The sequence below is a fragment of the Stegodyphus dumicola genome, chromosome 4 (genome assembly GCF_044657685.1).
Source record: "Stegodyphus dumicola isolate Sdum_Otavi_A_Nest chromosome 4, ASM4465768v1".
Lineage (NCBI taxonomy): Eukaryota > Metazoa > Arthropoda > Arachnida > Araneae > Eresidae > Stegodyphus > Stegodyphus dumicola.
In genome coordinates this window covers 89,973,652-89,997,003 of record NC_140771.1, presented here as the reverse complement: position 1 = coordinate 89,997,003, position 23,352 = coordinate 89,973,652, and the positions used below count along the sequence as shown (strand labels likewise).

Genomic DNA, 23,352 nt, shown 5'->3' with positions numbered 1-23,352 from the left:
AACACCAATATTCCACCCATTAACGGCCCCAACGGGATTGCATACACTGATTTTGAAAAAGCTGAGTCTATTGCAGAAAACTATGTTTCTTAACTTCGCACACACAACATCTCTCTCCCACAAACAGAACACTTAGTTTCTTCCCTCAACACACAATTCCAATCAAGAACACACACAAACAGCACACCCTTAATTATGCCTTCAGAAGTTAGCAGTTACATCGAGAAGAGAAAAAATCGTAAAAGTCCAGGATTGGATAAAATAAGCAATAAAATGATAAAAGAAATGGGACCTAAGATGCTCAGCAAGTTCACGAAAATCATCAATATTTTTATCAAAATACAGCACTTCCCGACCAATTGGAAGACAGCTATTATCACGCCGATATTGAAGCTGGGTAAAGATCCAACCTGCATTGCCTCCTACAGACCAATAAGTCTCTATCGACTTTAAGCAAGATTGCAGAGGCTGTTATCCTGGCAAGAATTCATGATTTTCTGCAGGAAAATAACATCTTAATTCAAGAGCAGTATGGATTTAGATGGAAACACTCCACCACACATCAGCTATACAGAGTTACGGAGTTGATCGCTGATGGATTTCAGAAAAAACTAATCATTGGAGCTCTCTTCCTCCATATATCAAAAGCTTTTGATTTTGTATGGTTACAGGGCCTCACTTACAAACCAATCACTCTGGGTTTCCCAGATTACAACATAAACATCATCAATTCCTACCTTTATGATAGACACTTTGTTGTTCATTATAACAATACCCACTCTACACATAAAGCAACCCTTGCTGGCTTGCCACAGGGAAGCTTACTTTCACCCACTTTATTTTCAATTTATACAAATGACATCCCACACAACCCCTCACTACACTAGCACTTTAAGCAGACGATACTGCGATCCTCCACCAAAACACGTCTATGGCCGCAGTTGTACAAACATTACAAGAACACATCCATGCACTAGAGTCCTGGATGATAAAATGGAAAATTAAGAATGTATAGAAATCAGAAGCTGTTTACTTCACCTACAAAGCCAACCTGGATCTGGATATCACCCTCAAAATGTATGGTATCAGTATTCCCTGGGCCAAGCAAATTAAATACCTTGGTGTCATTTTAGACCAAAGACTCACATAGACCCCACACTTTACATATATTTTAAACAAGTTTCGGGGAGTTAAAGCTTTACTCAACCCCCTTGCTTTACTCAGCCCGAAACTTGAGTTTGTCTATTCAAAATAAAGTTCTTGTATTCCAATCCATTTTGCGTCCCATCATCACTTATGCCTGTCTGGTCTGGGGTATCCTTTGTAACACAACTATGAAAAAAATTCAACAAGTGCAAAATATGACTTTGAGACAGATGGCAAATTGCCCCTGGTTCATTAGGAAGGATGCAATTCATCATGAACTCAATGTAGAAAAAATCAACATCTGCGTTGCTAAAATTGCAAGAAAATTTTTCAGGAATATTCATAAATAAAATAACAGCTCTATCCCACAGCTGGATTATAATTACCAAGATAGAGACAAAAGAAAATGACTGAAAGCAGGCCTTATACATTTAAATATGTAAACTGGGATTGTTTTCTCTATTCCCCTTGATAATTTACCTTAAAATCTCATTTGATTATCTAATAATGATTTATTCTCATTTAGTTATACTCTGCTTTATGTCGCGACATAAGCGTCCCTATCTAGGGTTTACCGTATTTGACGGCATATAAGATGCACCCTTATTTAGAACGCCACACACAAGGAAAAAAAGTTTCAATAGTCAGTGCAACAGCGCGATACCACAATAACTTAAAATGTGATTTCTTTTAGTTCTCATGTTTCGTAAAAGCCAAATAAACAATCATTAAATGCAATTACCAAACATATTTTTTATTAAGGAAAATTAACAAACGACAAGCTATTTTGAACATGATATGCAATTTCAATAATGAATAAATGTATAGACGGCAAGCAATCAAACATAATACAAAATAAAGCAGAAACAACAAAAAACACAGATTCAAGGAAAAGGTTGCCTATCATGAAATTAGACTTTAATCACTTTTAAAACCATAAAAATCCTTTTCACTATCACATCATCAGCAAAAACGAGAATATCGTCATCACTAGTATCACCTTCTTCGAATAATGCGTCGTCTTCTGTTCCGTCAAGAGCATTACTGATTCCACATTGATAAGCCTTGCCTTTTCATGAACCTGTAGCACCAGCCCTCAGACCCTGAAAAAGTAAACTTCTGAATTCCATGTTTTCCTGCAAATCCTTTGGCCTCATCCTGATTATCATTTTGGCTGAAACACGTATCCCAGATTTCCTCTTCTCTATCACCCACATTTTTATGGCATTTTCAAGTTCAGGCCAAGATGGAGCTGGGCATTGAAGGATATATTTTTTTGTTTTTTAGCAGTCTTCAGTTGATCTTCCTGCAGTCATCAAGTACGTATCATTTTTTCGATAGGTGGTGGACCGAAAAGTCTTGCTGCTGCTCTGTTTCCATGCACTTTGGCATAGTTTAACACTCCTAGTTTAAACTGAATTGTACAGCTTAATCTCTTGTTTCCTGTAGTCATATTTTCCAGGGTATTTTTTTTTAAACAAATAATTTTAAGCACCGATACCGAGACGTTTATACAGAGTAGCACCGATACTGACACGTGTGTCGGCTGAGTCAAAGAAAGTCTATGTAAAGAAGGAAAGGCTCCATAGACGTAATGTGACCGTCGAACCTGTTCGAACTTCGACTTCAGCGCTTTTTTTGGCGACAGATATTTCATGCATGCGCAAAATAATTATGGCTGATGTAGAAAAAGTTATGTGTGTCTAGACTTTTATCCAAACTAATAGCGTTTAATATTGAAAGTTAACCTGTGTCTTTCACGTATAAGATGCAGGTAACTTTTTTGAGACCAAATTTAGGAAAAAAAAGTGTGTCTTATATGCCGTCAAATATGGTAATTTCCTAATTACTGTTAGACTCTGAAAAATATATGTCGCCATCTGGTAGAAAGTTCTGTCACATAAATTTTGTCAATATGTCATCTATTAAATTAACTCAGTTATTTTGTATTACATCCAGCTTAATCTTTATCTTAATTTAATTCAATAGAAGTAACTCTTATTACCTTCCATGATCTTTTTTACTTCAAAATAGACTCACGTCATTCAATAATATTGTTCAATATGTTATTTCTTTTAACCCCTTCCCCAACCAATGCCTGTCTTGCAAGTGGATGCACTTCCTTTTCAGATTCACCATTGTCCAAGACGACCAGTAGCTACACCCTCTTCACTCAAGTACCTCCAGAGACAACGCCTTCAACTCAGACAAGCTCTCGCCATTCTGACGCTAGCAGGCAGCAACAGATATGCCTTACTGCATGCCTATGATATCGATAATACTTGCATTTACACCGCCGGATATCTATACAAGAACTATCTCAATGCCTGCTGTATCTGAAGACTCTAAAATTGCACTTTCACGAGATTTTTTTATCTTAATTACGAACTTTGTCGCGTTAGGTTAGAAAAGATACGCCTTTTTCGTATGAGTTCTACACAGGATGTGGTTTTATAATCTGAGTGCCTGCTGACAAGTGTTTCTAACACCTGAGTCTTAACTTCTTTCGCTATCTTCTGTACATCACAAAAAATTAAATCTCAAGCACAATGAAATATATGGACTAGAAACAAATAGATATACGTAAAATGTAGCAGAATGCACAAAAATAAACATATAAAAGACTTTTTTTAATTAATGAATTCCCTAAAAAGAAAACAGTTCTATCATAATTATCTTAAAATCAGTTAAGAGCTTGTAAACCATTTACCTGTGATACTCTAATATATTTTATCTCCCACTTTACCGGTGAGTTCAAAAAAGCAAAAACTTGAAAACAATCTTAAAAGTTTTTACTTTTAACAATAATTTAAAGAAAAGTTTCCTAGCAAAGTAATAATCTGAATGGTACGCAATGTAATATAAACATCTGTTTTCATGAAGAAACTCTGCATAAGATATTTTTCAATAGATTTATTGATTTCTTTCAAGCAAAAATGAAAAACAAGCTTGGATATAAACATTAAAATATAAAATAAAATAAATCCTTGCCTTGTAACATTTCATATGATTACAACCTTCATTTTTCTGGATTGGACACTTGCAGTTTGGGCACGGCTTAGAATTTGTCACCATCCATAGGCAATTTTCAGCTTCTTCAGTTTCTGCGTATGTATTTTTTACTAAAAAAAACAAAAATCTGTTACAGTATATAACAATTTTAAAATTCCTTCTAATACAATTATTAATTAACAAAACAGTAAAAAAAATATATACATATGAACAAATACAGAAATACTATAACTATGAATTAAAGTGTATTTTATGCAAAGAATAATATATTTATGCATTTAAAAAAATAATAAATTAGGAAATTCAAGAAGTTAAATGTGAGAGTTTTTTTTAATAACTTGATCAATTAGAAAAGGCAAAAATTTCTTTGCACTGTTCTAACTCTCTCTTAGCCAATGGCTAATAAACATGGCAGTATGATAGTAAAATGTATGGGCTGTAATATTTTATTACTTAACAAATAACTATATTTATTATTGGAATGGCAACGCCATATTTGTATCATGTAACCGTTGCTCAGCAACTTGAGAAATTGTTAAAAATTGTTCTTCTGAAAGTTTCACCAGCTAGTAGATGTATGAAATATATGTAACTAAAAGACTGTATTCAAATTATCTATCTCCGTGAACTAAAAATAAAATTTATGTTTTACTAAGAAGATCATCTGTTATTTTGTTAAATACTACAAAATACATTACAGTCTTATAAAATTGGAAGTTCCCTGAGATACTGAAGATTAGGAGTGCATTTATTAATTTCGATGGTGCTGGTCTCCTAATCCAGGTTGCTGAAATTTTGAGAACAAGTTTGCTAGTATCAATTGCGAAGTTTGTTCATTTCAAGGAGAAACGGATGTCGTAAGTCTGCCATTTTAAAGTCAGTTTTTGAAGCGAATCATTTAAAGGTTATCTTCTGTGTTTTTACAACTTGCGTCTGAGAAAAGAATTGTCAGAACAGGATACTGCTGATCTCTGAAGATAAGATTAACTTTTGGTTTTCATAAAAAAGGGTTTATTGAAATTTAATATTTACTTTCAGAATTATATTTAAATAGTGTAAGTTTTTGAGTAAAATAACTGATACTAAAAATTTTAGGCATAAATTAAAATTGATATTTGTGGTATAAAAGTATTTTAAAATTATTATTTAGGCTTTATTGTTATTTAAATTGAATTTTTATGTTGACAATTGATATGTGTAAGCCATTCCGGCATTTATATAAAAAAGGAACAGCTAAATGTTTGAATTTGTTGCCAAGCAGGCATGTGGAAAATAAGAAGTAATGTCAAACTGATGTAGTGCGATTTTATTGAATTGCCAAACTGGTGAAAGTCTTTTCTTAGTCCTCACCATCCAGGAGCGTGGTAGATAGTAATGTCATCCCATATTAGAGCTAAATTGCATTGCCAGGCAAAGGGGTTCATATAGTTATAGCCAACGAGGCTTGTGAATAGTGAGTTAAAACGTCTCATATTTGACAAGTTAAGTCTCGCTTAAATTATATATTTTTAATACAAGTACGATTTTCTAGATTCAATTTCAAAAGGAAGCCCTTAAAGGTAACTCTTTCAACACGTCATTCTTAGCTAGGAGTAAAAAACAGGATTTTAAACTACTGGCAGAAGAGTTAGATTTAACCATAAGAACTGAATTTAAGATTGCTCAGTTGCATAAATTGATTACTGAAAGTCCCGGTTATGATGAGGAGTTTACTCGAGGACTACTAGCTTCAATTAGAGAAGAAAGAAAGGAAGAATGTGAAAGAGAAAGAAAAGAAGAACGTGAAAGAGAAAGAAAGGAAGAACGTGAAAGAGAAAGCAAATGTGAAAGAGAAGAAAAGGAAAAAAGAACGCAAAAGAGAAGTGCAAATTAGAGTTTTTGAGCTACAGGAACTTGAACTGGAAGCAATGGCTGCAAGAGCACAGGCGGTAGAAACTATGCAGTTACCTGAGTAGCCTTTAAAAATCAGAATTCACGATGTCATGTCACGTTTCAACCCTAAAGAAGATGAAATTCATTTATTTTGAGTTATTTGAGCGTCAAGCTACAATTATGAATATATCTGCTGAAAATCAAGTGACCCAACTTATTTCATTGCTACTTCCTGATACTGTTCAGCTTATTGCTAGAGAATCAGAAGAGGACACGAAAAAGTATGAATGTGTAAAAAATTTTTTGTTACAACGGTTTAAATTGAGTACAGAAAAATTTTGACAACTATTTAATAAACACCAAAAATGTACTGAAAGTACTTGGTATGATTTCGACTATGAATTAAAGAATTATTTAGAAGGATGGTGTAACAGATTAAACATCAAAACTTTTGAATAGCTAAAAGATCTCATGCTAGATGATCCAATTAAAAAAAGCATATTTCTCCTGATTTTAAAGAACATTTTTGGACTACCATCATTTCATCTACTGAGATAGTTAAGAAAATTGAAGATTTTGAAGATGTTAAAAAAACAATAAAATTGAAATTTTCTGCCAATCAAACTGAGAGACTTAACAAAGGATCATTTAAACCTTGTTATGATAATTTTGTGAAAAAAATAGAGCATCCACCTCATTTTAAGCAGTCTGATAAATGGGATGATTCAAAATACCAGAAAGATCACCAACAAAGAAGTCAGTTTCAAAACAAGAACCAAGAAAATTTATATAACAAAAGATATCGACCACATCGTTTCGAGCGTGGGTCATGCGAGCATTTTCAGCCTCAGTTTCCTCGCTTAAAACCAAATAAAAGGGTAAATTGCTTATCTTCGAATGATGACTTGTTAGAGACATACACAATTAATGGTTTAGTTAATAGGTATGAAATGCTTATTCTTCGAGACATAGGAGGAACGGTACATGTTATTTCTCGAAAATACATAGATAACGCAAAAATGACTGGAGAATATGTCTGGGTACAATGTCTTTTAAATGATCATTTAGTGTGTCTACCATCAGCAGAAAGTGAAATTAATTGTGAACTTGGTCATATAAAGACAAAGGCAGCTGTTGTTACAAATGATCCAGGCAGATATGTATTGGATAACAAAACTGCCCAATTGTTCAAAGATAAATCATTCTTAAATTTAGAAAAAATAAATGCGGTTTTGACATGATCTCAAGTAAAATATCTCCTGAAGTAGAGAAACCAAAATGAAGAAACTAAAACTGACATTTATTGAGACTGACGAAGATACTTTACCGCAAGCTGATGAGGAAGACAAGGAAATTAAGAAAGTGATTAATGCTAATTCTAAGGAATTAATTGAATCTCAGTGTCAAAGCAGAGATCTAGCCTCATTGTTTAGAGAAGCTAAAAATAAAAATTCCAGCAAGACAAATGATTTCAACATAAAGGAGAAGGGGTTGTTTGTGAAAAACAAAATAGATAAAAAATGGAAGGGATCAAATGCAGAACTATTCATCTTTGACACAGAACCAAACAAATAATAGTTCTAAAACTCAGGGTAATTTGGTCAATACTCACCTTTCTAATAGTCAAGTTTTTGTCAATGCTTCACAGAAATCTGACAGACAGTCTAAATGTTCACCTCCTTGTATGAATACTAAAATTATTGATATGGAAGTTGACTTACCTTATTCACTTGGTGATTCATCTTCTATGGATAGTGTGTACGATTATTCCCCTACAAGTTCCCCAGCTCATTCTTCTCCAAAAAGCAAAGATGTGTTTGACAGTTTGTTAACAGCAGATAAAGAACTTCTGATAAAAGAACTCATGAAGGTGCTTCTAGAGCTAAGACATTAAAAATACATTGAGAATCTAAGCACACATCAAAGAAGCATAAACATGATAAAGGATACTCAAAATTGCCATATTCAATGAGAATGCAAGTAACAGATAACAACAAAAGTTCATCTCGCAACGAGCAAAAACTATTTGAAAAGAAAGAACTGAAAAATTTAGCTGATTCTCAGTTAAAAATTCTAGATGAATTACCAAGTTCTGCAGTTAAGATGCAAGTCAAGGAGAAGTTTTTTAAGAAACTAAACAGACAAGAGTGAGTTGTTGAAGAAGTAAAACTGCCGCAAAAGCCTCTTACACTCACCTGATTTCAATAAGGAGTTTATTTTGCAAATTGATGTTTCAGACTTTGGTATGGGTATCATTTTAGTTCAGAAAGATGAACGAGGCAATGAACATCCAGTAACATACCTCAGTAAGAAATTTACAGAAACTGAAAAAGTACAATACCACAGAAAAGAAATGCGCCACCATAATTTTTGCTGTAAAGAAACTGCAATGTTATTTAGACGGGCATACTAAATTCCTCATCATGACCAATCATAATCCCTTAGTTTGGCTCAAAAATAATGTGAGTCTAAATCCACGACTTATGAGATGGGCACTAGTATTACAAACCCTAGAATTATACAGTCATTCATCGAAGTGGTAAAAACCATAAAAATGTACACATTTAAGTCGTACTCCCTGGTCTGAATAAAAAATTTGTTTCGCTATATAGATAAAACAATTATTTTGTTCTTTCCTCTCTTCCTTACTGTATATTATGTTATATGTATATTATTATGTTATAAAGTATTTCAATTATGTATTATTTTGATATTCTGTTTTGAAAAAAATTGTAAGGGGAGGGGGGAGAGTTTGTAATATTTCATTATTTAATGAATATTATATTTATTATTGGAGTGGCAGCGCCATATTTGTATCATGTAACCGTTGCTCAGCAACATAAGAAATTGTTAAAAATTTTTCTTTTGAAAGTTTCACCAGCTAGTAGATGCATGAAAAATTTGTAACTATAAGATTTCATTCAAATTATCTATCTCCGTAAACTAAAAGTAAAATTTATGTGTTACTAAGAAGATCATCTATTATTTTGTTAAATACTGCAAAATACGTTCCAGTATATAGGTTCTCAGAAAGCACACAAAACTTTCATCCATCATCATTATACACATCTCACAAAACATGCAAAAAATATACATCTATTGCAAATGTAACCAGTTGCCTCCCAAATACATGCAATGATGTCAGCATCAGAAATGAAATCTTCATTAACCTCAAATGAAATCTATAGAAGATATATCACCTGTTTTTAATAGTCAAGCTAGGGATCTTCTCCAGACAATCAGTCATTCTGTTCAGACACTTCTGTACAGCAACGCTTAAATATACAACATTATCATCATGTTTGAAGCCACATACAGAAACAAACAAGTACAGTTACATATATAAGTGAGACAGGACACCAAAAATTCACATGTAGTCTTGCCACACTAGCTGTTAGACTCTACTACAATTTTTCTGGAAAGCACCCCAAGGGAAAATCCAAAGGTCTTTCACCTCTCTTCTGTTACCACAGGTGTTACAACTCGAACGCGAAATGAGCGAAAGTTTCTCTTCTGCCAGTGGCAACGAGGAGTCGAAAAACGAACTTGGAAGAGAGCGGTCGCTCACTCATTTTCTCTTGATAGAATTTGATAGGAAGGGGGGATAATCCCCATCTTTTGATTTGAAATTAATCTCGAATTATGTATATATTGTAATACAAAAGATGTGTGTAAATAAAAGTTGTTAAGACTTCATTGAAGTAGTGATTTGAATCGAATATAGAAATCGAAAGCTCTCCCAAATAGAACTATGGAATATAGAAATGACATATTTTAGTGGTGCCTTCACCAAGGGACTTTGGATTAGAATTTCGAAGATTTGCAGATGGATTACCTGTAAACAGGTAAGCAATTCCTTTTTTCTTGAAAATTTGGAAAAAACTGAGTTTCAATATTGTGATTAGTCAATTTTAAACATGGAAGCTTTAGACAAACTGAAGCAGAAACGTACGAATGAACGCAGTAGTGTTACGAAATTAATTACAAAAATAGAATCTTTGTTATTAGAAAATATCGAAAACACAAACACTGAGGAATTACAGGAGTTGTATAAAACAATTCTCGAAAAAGAAAACACGTTGAAAATGTTGAATTCACAAATCGAAACTCAGTTAAAAGATGCTAAAGAATTTGAAAAAGATATTACTGCAAGTGATAAATACAATGAACAAATTATGTCTGCAAAGTTTAGAATTAAAATAAGATTAAATAAATGTAATGAAAATTTGTCTGTGAAAAATGCATCAGATGCAAATTTTTTGAACACTTCTGTTTCTGAAATAAATGTATCGTCATCGGCTATAAAATTGCCAAAGTTAAATATACCAAAATTCTCAGGAGATGCAGGAAAATGGTTAGAATTTTTTAACAGTTTTCAAGCTGCGATTGATCAGGACAAAGCATTAACCAAGATCGAAAAATTCGTATACTTGAAATCATTACTGATAGGACAAGCATATAATGTCGTTGAAGGATTTCAATTAACCAAACAAAATTGCGATTCGTGCTTAGAACTTTTAAAGGAACGCTTTGGAAAACCAGAGAAAATTATAAAGTCACATATGAATAATCTTTTGGACATAGAACCAGTTAAAAATTCTTCTAACTTAAATGCACTAAGAAGATTACACGACGCTTGTGAAATAAACATTCGAAGCTTCAGTAATTTAGGAGTAACTTCAGGTTCGTATGGACACTTGTTAAATCCGATATTATTGAAATTATTGCCTCATGATTTGATTCTCGAATATCACCGAAAGCATGATCCAAAAGAGGAATCTCATGTTACAGGTTTAATTGCTTTTTTGAAAAACGAAATTGAATGCCGCAAACAAACGTATGCAGTTAACAAACTGGAACCAAAATTTGTTCCATTGAACAGAAAGAATAAACACTTCGACAAACACAAAAATAATTATAAATACACAAACAATAAGTTTAACTCTAAAGTTAACCCCTCGTCAGCGGCAGAATTATTCGGTCCTGTAAAAAAAGAAAACTGTATTTCTTTCAAAAATAACACACATAATATTGAAAAGTGTAATATGAGTGTAAATGAAAAATGAAATGTACTGCGATTACAAGCTCGATGTTATGTTTGTCTGGCTCAAGGTCATCGATTTTCGGATTGTTCTGAGAAAAACTCTTGTGTATACTGCCACAAAAAACATAATGCAACCCTTTGTTACAAAAATGAGAAAAAAACCCGAAGCATCACAATCAAAAGGTGTAGAAAATTCAGCGTGTAATCACATTAGCATCGGTAGGAATAAAATCTTTTTACAGATGGTGACAGTAGAACTTAAAAGTAGGTCACACAATAAATTAGTTCGTTGTTTATTTGACAGCGCTAGTCAACGCTCGTATATTCAAAAACGTCTGTCTAAACAACTGGGATTAAAAGTCGTGGGAAGGGAAGAAATAATGATTCATACTTTCGGATCTCAAGTGCCTACCAAACAGAACTGTGCGCGAGTAGAAGTAAAAATAAAAAACATTTTCAATAACCAGGAATTAATTATTCAGGTTTTAGAGACTGAAGAAATATCGAGTGCTGAGCTAGATTATCCTTAGCAAAATATTAAGGAGTTGTTGAAAGATAGGGGAATAATTTTAGCGGATGTTGATCCCGAATCTTTAGATAACAACAACGTATCTTTACTCATTGGAGCTGATAATTATTGAAAATTAGTAAAAGACAAAATTGAACGTTTGAACTCATCATTAGTTACAATGGAAACCAAAATGGGTTGGATTTTAATGGGAAAATTGTTTGATCATGCCGACAATAAGGAATATGTAACTAATGCCGTTGCAGTGACTTTTTTATTAATTCACACATCGAAGATTGAAAATTTGTGGAAATTAGATTTATTGGGAATTCAAGACACTGTTGAAACAAAATGTAGAAAGGAAATGGAAATTGCCGCATTGAATCGTTTTAACAAAACTGTTACCTTTAAAGAGGGAAGATATGAGGTTCAGTTGCCTTGGGTAATAGAAAAGGACTGTTTAAGTCAAAATTTCGATATTGCTAGACAGCGTTTAAACAGTACGACACACAGGTTGATACAAAAGGGCAAATTCGAGGATTACGAAAATGTTTTCACAGACTGGTTAAATGAAGGAATTATAGAAGTTCCTGAACACGAAATGAATAATCAGTGTCACTATTTACCACATAAAGGGGTATTCAAAGAAACTTCGACCACGAAATTGCAACCGGTTTTTAATGCTTCCTGTAAATACAAAAATTTGCGCTCACTTAATGATTGCCTTGAAAAGGGTTCAAATTTGCTGGAACAAATTATTCCTATAATTTTAAGATTTCGCAAGAATAGAATAGGAGTTATTTTAGACATAAGAAAGGCTTTTTTGCAAATGTCAGTGAATAAGAGTGATCGAGATTTCTTGCGATTTTTATGGTGGAAAGACTTTGACAAGAAGGAACTTAGAGTTTTTAGACATAAACGCGTTGTTTTTGGATTGAATTGCAGTCTCTTTTTGTTGGCTGCTGTATTAAGCCATCACATTGATCTAAATTCGTCTAAATATCCTGAAACAGCGGAAAATTTAAAAGAATCATTCTACGTAGATAACTGCATTACATCTGTTCCTGATGAAGAGACACTTACGTGATTCATCGAGGAATCGAAACAGATATTACATTCTGCGTCATTCGATTTGAGAGGGTGGGAGCACACTTCTCTTTTGAAACCTGAGGACAGTATAGAACCCACTCCTGTATTGGGAATTTTATGGGATAAGGAAGATGATAGCCTTTTCTGTGAGGTGAAGACTGATACTTACAAACCAGTGAATCTTACTAGAAGAAATATATTGTCTGCGGTACATCGCATTTTCGAACCAGCGGGTTTTCTCTGCCCTATAACGATAACACCTAAACTACTCATACAAAAGACATGGTTGTTAAAAATTGGTTGGGATACAAATATACCCAAAGACTTAGGAAAAGAGTTCTATTCGTGGATTGATGATTTGTCACTTTTATCCAGTATTAGAATTCCAAGGGCTTTAGATATAAATGGAAATGAAAGTCTTAGTCTTCATACATTCTGTGACACAAGTAAAGAAGACTATGGATGTGTGATCTATTTAAGAAAAGAAACAAGTGAAAATGTATCAGTGTATTTTCTTCTAGCTAAAAGCAGAGCGAGTCCATTAAGAAAAATGACCATAAATCGACTAGAATTATTGTCCTGCTGTATAGGAGTCAGACTCGCAGCTCTTGCTGTACAAACACTCAAATTAGACAATGTTCCAAGGAACAAGGACAGATTCGAGTACTGCTCTTTCTTGGATCCAAAGAGATGACCATTGGGCGCCATTTGTTGCATATAGAGTAAAAGAGATACGAAAATTGTCATCGGAATCTTAATGGCGTCACATTCCAGGAAATTCGAATCCAGCAGATATACCATCACGAGGGTGTTCGATTAAGAGTTTTGTGAAATCTCGCTGGTGGCAAGGGCCAGAATGGCTTATGAAGAATGATGAAGAGTGGCCAACTAGTGAAGTGATTACTAACGAAGAAGAAATTATGAAAGAAAAGCGAAAGAACATTATTTCGACTTTGGCTAATATCACCGCTGAAAAATGGTACCTGATTTACTTTTCAAGTTACTTTAAAATTGTGAGAATGAATTCTTGGATTCTAAGATTCATAAATAATTGTAGACATGGAGGAAGATATTATGGCCAAACCCTGAGTGTTGAAGAATTGGACACTGCTGAGAAGAAATTAGTGAAGATCGTTCAAAAAGAAGCATTCTCTAGTGAAGAACAGTTGAAGGGACATTTTACTTTCAGAGATGAAGAATGGATTATAATATCATACCTGCCAACCTCTAAAGATAAAAATTCAGAAGATTTCTCCAAAATTCAGAAGAACACGAAGAAATAATATCATGCTTTGATATTAAAAAAATAACAATTTATACAAATAGAAAAAAGAAAATTGTACTTACATTAGTAAATCTCAATTAAGTAGTAACTAAAAGCTTTATTAGGAAACATAAAACAAGAACTTAATGTTACAAAAAAAAAAAAAAAAAAAAAATGCAATGAATTTAGAGTGCATTTTTTGGCTTTAGCCAAAAATTCTTTGGAAAATTTCCTGTCATAACAATTAGTTTCCTCATAACATTTAGCAATTAAAATGATTTCTAGAGTTTTTGGTGAAATTGAAGAACGAAACATAGTTTTGTTTTCCTTCACAACACTGAAGACTCTCTCGCACTCAGCATTACTGTGTGAAATTACGAGAATAGCACATAAAACTCTTGCTAGTCTATCACATTTTGGTGTTCCATCAGCTCTTTTTATTCTTTTTAAGGTACCAACGAGGACATCAAGTCTATCTTCTCCAGAACTGGCAAAGTCTTCAAACTGTGTAAACAAACATTCTGCCAAAAATTACATCATCCGAATTCGTAGCCGAATTTGAAAAAAAATCAACCACTTTCTTTGACGTTGTCGAAGCCGAATCATTAACTTCATGCTTTTTAGACTTAAAATGCTTCACAATGTCGCTTCTTCCACCGTGACTTATTATGAAGTCACACACGCACACGTTGCAAAATGCATAGTTATTTCCTTTGAAGGATTCCTTAATTGTTGGAAATTCGGCTTTGTAGGCAGGAAGAAAATATTGAGAATACGGTTTTTTTGAACTCATTTCGTAATAACGACGTATTAAGAAAATTCGTAGCACATGCAAACACACACACAGAGGGAGGGAAAAAAAAAAAAAAAAAAAAAAAAAAAAAAGAATGCGACTATTCACGCTGAAAAAATAACCTGGCGCCCACAAAGAAAAGAGTGGGAGAAACAAGTTCAGCGCATTGGATTGGCTGGTTAAGCGGCGAGTTGGGAGAAACCACAGGTTACTGGATTCGAAGTAGTCGGTAGTTGGCGGTAAAACACGATGCAATTGGCGAAAATCGCTGAATTGGCGAAAAATTCTAAAATTTCGACAAAAATCACTAAAAACACTTGAAAAAGGAAAAAAATCGTAAAAATTGGATTACGATCGTAAAATCGTAAAGACAAACGCATTTTCGTAAAAATTACGAAAAATTCGTAAAAGTTGGCAGGTATGTAATATTGAAAACGAAGATTTTGAGAAGACATGATAATGAAAACTTCCGGTGCCCCATTGTACTTCCATCCAAACATGAATTAGTAGAAAGAATGATACAAGACTACCATTTACAACTTTTACATGCTGGTACTCAAGTTCTTTTGACCAATATTCGTCAAAAATTTTGGATAATAAAAGGAAGAAAAACAGTACAAGGAGTCATATCGAAGTGCGTTCGGTGCAAGAGACACTCGGCGAAATCTCTTGATACAGTGCCTTGTCCTCTCCCAGAAGATCGAGTCAGAGATGCTTATGCATTTGAGGTGACAGGTATTGACGTAGCAAGACCACTTAAATAAAATAGAAAAGCTTGAAAAAATAAAATTTAAAAGAAAATAGAAAAGCTTGGATCTTGCTTTTTACTTGTGGAGTTTATTGTGCGGTTCATTTAAAATTAATTGAAAGCTTATCGACTAACAGATTTTTTCTCAGATTTAGAAGATTCATAGCACGAAGAAGAAGGCCAAGAGTAGTATACGGCAACAATGGCACAATTTTTGTAGGGACAAGGAATTTGCTCCGATCTGTTGACTGGAACCAAATTATCAGAAGTTCTTCGATAATGAAAATTCAGTGGAAGTTAAATCCACCAACTGCAGCATGGCGGGGCGGCTGGTGGGAGATACTGGTTCAGATGATCAAGAAATTATTGGGAAGAGTCCTGGAAAAAGCATTACTTTCATATGAAGAAATGTTAACTATCCTATGAGATGCAGAAGCAAATATCAACTCCAGACCATTAACATTACAAGTCAGAAGATTCCACCGATTTATGTGCACTCACTCCATCTATGTTTATTCAGGATGCGTGAACTGAAGGTGTTCCGGATCTGGACAGTTTGGATAAAATCAACTTATCGAAAAGATGGCAATACCACTAAAAGTTGTGTGTGGAATTTCGTAAAAGATTTAGAGATGAATATCTTGGTATGTTAATACATCGACCAAAGATTGTACCTTCGCGAACTATCAAGAAAGGTGATTTAGTGTTTGTAGAGGACGATAAAAGGAAAAGAACAGACTGGCCTATGGGTCGTGTGATCGAAGCATACCCAGGAAAAGACAACAACATCAGAGTGGTGAAAGTAAAAACATCTAGTGGTGAACTGTTAAGACCAGTTCAAAGAGTATTTCCAATGGAGGTAGACAATAAAGAATCTATCTTCGAGCTTAAAACTACTGAATCATCCACATCTTCAAGAAATACTGGTAAAATGAATGATTTAGTAATTGATAGCAAAAACTGTGAACTTGAAAATTCTGATAAAAACATTCAATTTAGTAGATATGGCAGAAAAATTGTGAAACCAAAGAACTTTAATTAGTTTAATTTTGTTTCAGTACCACTATTATTTGTTTTCTTTATTCCTTTCTTTGAATTTAATTTTGTATACAATTTGATTTTCCAGTTTAGTGAATTAATCTCTTTACTAGTATTTTTCAGAAAAGAATTTTTTGCCTGTTGTTCAAAGAATGTAAGTTTGCAGAATATTAAGTAAGTTTAAAATATTCAAGATATTTGTTACGCCTAGATAAAATTGTTGATTTTGGTAAGATTTAAATTACTCATCTTATATTTGTATTTCAATTTTCATTGCACAATTGTTTTGATTTTTTCATAATTTGTCAAAAATCAAAAGGTGGGAGAAATGTTACAACTTGAATGCGAAATGAGCGAAAGTTTCTCTTCTGCCAGTGGCAATGAGGAGTCGAAAAACGAACTTGGAAGAGAGCGGTCGCTCACTCAATTCCTCTTGATAGAATTTGATATAAAGGGGGTATAATCCCCATCTTTTGATTTGAAATTAATCTCGAATTATGTATATATTGTACTATAAAAGATGTGTGTAAATAAAAGTTGTTAAGACTTCATTGAAGTAGTGATTTGAATCGAATATAGAAATCGAAAGCTCTCCCAAATAGAACTATGGAATATAGAAATGACAACAGGCATAGGTCAAAGAAGGGCTGGGATTTATGAGTTCTCATAGGTGTATATTAGGTCTCACCAGGTTTTGATAACTGCTAAGCTTCTGCCCGTTTTGAAGGAGAATAGTCCAGAGGGCGATCCGACGGTCTCCTACCCCTCTTTCCAACCACACAAGAGGACTTGTGGCTTGTCATGTATTTTGAGTGTCCCTTAGCTGCACTATACTATACAGTGACAAACAACCATGCCATCTTCAGAATTCAAATCTGGATCCAATGGATAAGTCGTCATTAACCACCATACTGTCATGGCAGCTCTTTTCCCCTACCCCCCCAAAAAGTAAACTATCAGCTAGCTGTGTATTTTGAATACCCCATGCTACATAGACACAACACACTTACAAACATCCCTACCTTCCCCACAATTTGAACCAAGCCCAATGAAGCAAGCAAGTGCAGGAACACCATGTAGCATTTTCAATATGACATCAGACAAGAATCTCCCATATGTCTGTCAATCAAATCATGAGGGAAGAAGGTATAATCCAATAAAAGTTCTCAACTAAGCACTCTCAAACATTGATGGTGAATTATTTTTACACAGTGAATGCAAGTGGCATGTGATTTGACATATGCACTAACATACATATACTGTAAACATTAATATCACGATCAAAATAGAAGGAAACTTCATAAGTATGGAGAACCCATGCTGGAACTGTCCACTGTTGAAATAATGCACCCAGTTCTATAACATGTCTCAAAAATTAAAAAGCAAATTCCATGCACTGACTGTAATCTCTTGCCTCAAATGATTGGACTCATAGCATATGAAAGGTACTTAAAAATTCCCATCTAATATTTACCATATGCTGTCTTGAGAAATACTTTCTTACAAAAACTTTTTGTGGAGTTCAGTGGTTGCAATCAGTCCGGCATACAGCTAAGTTGATCTCAAGACACTTCTAACAATGCAGTTGTGCATATCTTTTGTACCTGACAACAATCCTGCCTGTTTTCTTTGAATAATTCAGAACAAATGCTCAGCTATTTAATGACTGGGCATGTATCTATTGATGATCATGATATAACTACACCACAGTCTGTCCATTTCCAATCCCCTACCTTTTAGATGAAGGGCATACTAGCCATCTCTACATTTTCTGTAGTTCTATCTTACACTCTGAAAGGAAACAATTCAAATGACAACATTTTGTGCTGCCTAACTATTTGCTAGTAAGCAGCAAACACTGGCATATCTGGATAGCATTTCCAGTCATATATTTCCATACTAATATGGTTCCTTGGCATCAGACTGAACATAAAGTTCTGCATACAGAATTTTAAATCACTCAACACAATTAAGTTACTCATTAATCCCTTAACCGCCATGGGCGTATATGTACACCTTGCTCAGCTGATGCGTTAACTGCCCTGGGCATATGTGTATATGCCCTTCAGAAATGCTATCATTTGCTTTGTGCTGCTACCAGTAAAATTATTAGTAAAGCTTTGACACCACAATGACCTTGACAGAGTATGCAAAGGAGGATACTATTTCAGAGAAGAAAGGAGAGGAATTGGCAGGGGGGTGTTTCTGAAATGGTGAAAGTAATTACTATACGGTTATTAGTCATGTTTCTGTTTGAGTAAAATGTATTTTTTTAAAATTCTGTGTCTTCCACTTTTATTTACTGTTTGTAGTAGGTGCTTTTTTTAGGAATATCTGTGACAGTGATGACTTATGACTGTGCAGTTATTGCTCGTGTTTCTGTTTGAGTAAAACGTACTTCTTTTATTCTGTGTCTTCCGTTTTCACTCACCATTTGTAATAGGTGCTTTTTTTACGAATATCTGACAGAGAAATAGACGATTACTTTCCGTCATCTTCAGGATTGGACAGCTCAGAATATGATATTATGTCAGATAACAAGGACAGACAGTCAGAGGACAGCAATTATTCTACGAAAGATGCCCAACGTTGAATACGACTTGATGTGAAAAAAATTTGCCTATGCTGCCTCTACACTTTCCATTTAGGTATACTGATTTTACAAGGTATAACACTAGAAACCTGATATTACACTTAACTGGTCTAAAAATAAATTGATCAAAACGACATTTTTGGGGGATTGTTTTTATTATACAAACATCCTTTTTATCATATTTACATCTTTCTTATTATACTTTTACAGTAAACATTAAATTTTGTATTTTCATTTTTTCTTTTATTATTTATTTTGTAAAAGTAAACAGTTTTTAGACAGCAAAACTTGCACTTATTTTTTCCCCCTAATACATCGCATAACTATGCACTCCTATGTAAAAAATGGTGGAACTGGGGAGTGAATCTTGTGCATTTTCCATGGGAATTCAGGGTTAAAATAAAATTTTCAGGATGAAACATCAAATAATACACACACACACACACACACACACACACACAAAAAAAAAAAAAAAAAAAAAAAAAAAAAAAAAAAATCCTTTTTAGCCTAATTACAAAATTTGGCATGACAAGCAAGCACAAAAGAATTACTGATATAACACAGTATCAAATTCAATTTAATATAATTTATTAAATTACCTAGAAAAGAATAAAGAAATCATTCAAATTAAAAAATGAACTGAATGGCAATATCAGCTGATGTTTTTAAATCATAACATATTTATTGAACATTTATCTTGCCATCAAAAAAATAATAATCATAAAAGTGTCATTAGCATAGCAAAACCAAAATTAAAGAAATAAATAATAAGGTGAATAATTTATGGTATGGTGATGGTAAAAATTTTAAATAAGGTGAATTCAAAGTTACTTATATACAGTCAAAAGTCGTTAATTCCGACACCCATAATCCGGACCTCAAAGCTAAGAACTTTCTGTGCATGCGCAGCATTGGCACATGCGCACAGGCGTTTTACGCGTGCGTGTAAGACCTTGACTACTGCGCATATGCATGTGCGCAAGTGCAGAATACGTTTTCGCCTGCGCGTTTAATGTATAACGGACGGTGTAGGCTAAAATTATCTAATTATCTATTTCAGTTGATGTTAATGATTGCGTTGTTCCTTAATCTTCGAATTGGATCTGGCTTATTATTTTTTGCAGACTGTAAGAGCAATTTTATAAAAGTAAAATTGAACTTTCGATTATGTCAAATAGAATTTCCAATGCTGGAACTTCCAAAGGATCTACAAAACGAAAGTATGTTTCGATGTCCAACAAACAAAAAGTGGAATTGCTGCAAAAAATGGATAAAGACATGAAGAATGTGACAGAGAGGTTAGTGAAAACGAAAAAATTTCGATTGACAAGTTAGTCGGTATTCTCGGCACAGCAATTAACGGGACTTGAACAGCGGAACTTTGTAACTGAACAAGAAATTATGTCTTTTTATAGAATTAAAGAGAAAGTATTATCACATAAAATGAAGCAACTTAAACAACTTACATTGAGAGAAATGTTTAATAAAGTAAACAAATAAATATTAAGCTTTTTTTTTTTTTCTTTTCTTCCTTTTTTTTTTTTCTTTTTTTTTTTTTTTTTTGGTAAATTTTGATACCCTTTAGATCATAATTGTTCTTTATTTCATAAATTACGGTTTCATATTTTTAATTTTAGAATTTCTGCATGCCATCTTACGAGATTTAAACTGATGATTTATAATCCGGAAAAATCGATAATCCGGAATCGCCGAAGTCCCGATGAGTCCAGATTAACGACTTTTGACTGTAGTATTTATCTTTATTTAATCAATGAACGTTTTTGATTTTGTTATAAGCTTCAGAATACTTAATTTCAGTGTCCTTTTCTTTTTAATCCACAGTTCATGTTAATATCCCAAATGCTTGAAGTCTAGTTTCTAGCTTTTCAATCAGATTTCAACCATTCCATATTTAATGCATTAAAGGACAAATTAATTGTCTTTACTAAGCTTCCTTTAAACCATGTAAATGTAGCTTTTAGCATGAGAAAGTTCAAGACCCATTCTAATAAACTTTTTTTCTTCTATGTTTTAACATATTTGCTGCCAGGATAGGTGTTCAGATCTGCACTTGAGGCTAAGTGGCATGAGAAGAAAGTGTTAACATAGACCTCACTACATGCTGCCACATGATTAGTTGCTAAGCTGTGTAACACTTAATATAAAATTATATTTAATTCTTATTAATTCAACTTTTATCCTTCAGGTTCTACATGAAAGCTAACTTAGTTAATCATCACAATTAGCTGATATAATTCTGAAAATGCACTGACACAAGTTTACTTTAAAAAATTCCATTTTAAGCCTCACAAATTGCAAAGCATGAAAGTAATGAAGCCTAGTGATAAGTTGTAATGTCTAAACTACTGTCTTTTCATTGATGAAGCTATACAAGACGAATATTTTTGCAATCAACTTGTACTTGGTGATGAAGCCCCTTTTAATTTAAGTGGCAAAGTAAACCGCCACAGTGTACTAGTTTGGGGATCAGAAAATCCCCATGCCAACATTGAGCCTGTATGGGATTCCCCCAAAGTAAATGCCTTTTGTGCAGTATATTTATCATAGGTTTATAAACCACCTTTTTTTTTTTTTTTTTTTTTTTTTGTGTGTGTGTGTGTCAAAAAACCAGAGAGTGTATTACCTACCTCGATATACTGGAAATTTGGGTTTTCTCTCACTTGAAGGAAGCTATGCAAAATTTTTATTTTTCAATAAGATGGTGCACTGTCCCATTGGCATTTGGAGGCCCATAAGGCTGTGTTCAGACGGTGGCGTAAAGGGCATAGAGGCGTAGTCATATGGGCATAAAATACGGGAATTCCGTTCACACATGCGAGAACGGGGTGTAAGCTGTGGCCAATGAGAGAAGCTAAATTTGCGCATGGTGGATGTGTCTACAACTTTCCCACACTGTTCTCCTGCTTAATTGATTTCCCGCATTCGCTCTGCTTGTTTTGTGACAGCGAAATCTTCTGTAGAACACCGCTTCGTTTTAGCTTCGCTCAAATTGGTCGACACTCATCCCAAACTCGGCGTAAAGTTGAAAACTTTAAACCCTATGCCACGAGCCCTAAACCAGATTTTGTGACGTTGCACAGACTGGTTGCCTTGGCAATGAAGCTCGGCTTTAACTACTTATGCTCTTTACGCCCCCATCTGAACGAAGCTTTAATTTCTAAGCAGAGAACTCCCACACCATTGGATTGGTTGCAGTGCAGCCGATGATTCGGTCCCACATAATTATCTTCCTAGCTCATTTGACTTAACCTTGATGTGACTTCTGCCTTTGAGGATATGTCAAAGACCTTCTATTCATACCACCTTTGCCTACAAGTTTGCCACATTGCATTTGTGATGCTTTATAAATAGTTAATAGTGACACATTACGACATATTTGGCAAGAAATGGCATATCCCATTGCTATTACACGAGTGACTAAAAGAAGTCCTATCAAACACTTATGAGAAAAAGTAACATTTTCCCCTTTACAATAACATATTATTTATAAATTTCTGTTTATAATTATGGAAAATATTAAACCTTGAAATTGGAAGATTCTTTCCTGATAATCCTGCACTAAACTGCTTGCCATTCTAATCTGTATAATCTCTGGAATGAACAAGCCTATCATGAAATGAGACAATACGTAAGATGAAATTAAAAATCAAATCAGTCATTGGTTAGTGAAACTCAAATATAATGCTATAAGGTGATAGAACTGCATCAAGTGTCTGTAGATAACTGGCTCCAAAAGTAAGTTCATTATGTTGGTTATTTATCGATTCTTTTTTTCTTTCTAGATGTAAAAACAGATTAATTTACAAACACTTTATGAATTAAAAAATTTGGATTATCTTAAAACTCAGAAAATTTTTAAATAGACTCTTTTCATTCCACACAGTTTTTTACAGCATAAAGAATTCAGGCCCTTTAATGATTTCTTTTTTAATATCCACCTGCCTATTGATGACTAACATCATCATTCTACCAAACAAAAATTACTTTCTTCTATTCATCAGTTCTTCAGGCACTTAAGTTATTACTCAACTTTTGGGCTCAAAAGTTTTAAAAGTTATTGTTCATGAAAGTAATAACTCTCATCCTTTTATTACTAACAAAGCTTTCAGAAAATCTTTTTTACCATAAAGAATGATAATCTTGTCATTTTCTCTTTTAGGATCTTTTCTCCACAGGTTCATTTTTCAAGTTAATTAATGAAATTTGTAGTTTAGAACCAGATTT

At 33.7% G+C, this 23,352-nt stretch overlaps 1 protein-coding gene across 8 annotated transcripts in view; it reads right to left on the bottom strand.

Annotated features, from left to right (window-relative positions):
* The window catches only part of LOC118203782 (ankyrin repeat and IBR domain-containing protein 1-like), a 253,441-nt gene that overhangs the window by 92,853 nt on the left and 137,236 nt on the right, over positions 1–23,352 (bottom strand). For all 8 annotated transcript variants that reach the window (XR_015040715.1, XR_015040716.1, XM_085815207.1 and 5 more), the window contains one exon: positions 4,138–4,268. Coding sequence is in view for 6 of the 8 variants with exons in the window: in XM_085815207.1 (XP_085671333.1) it covers positions 4,138–4,268 (131 nt within the window). In the remaining 2 variants the exon portion in view is untranslated. The remainder of the gene's footprint in view (positions 1–4,137; positions 4,269–23,352) is intronic.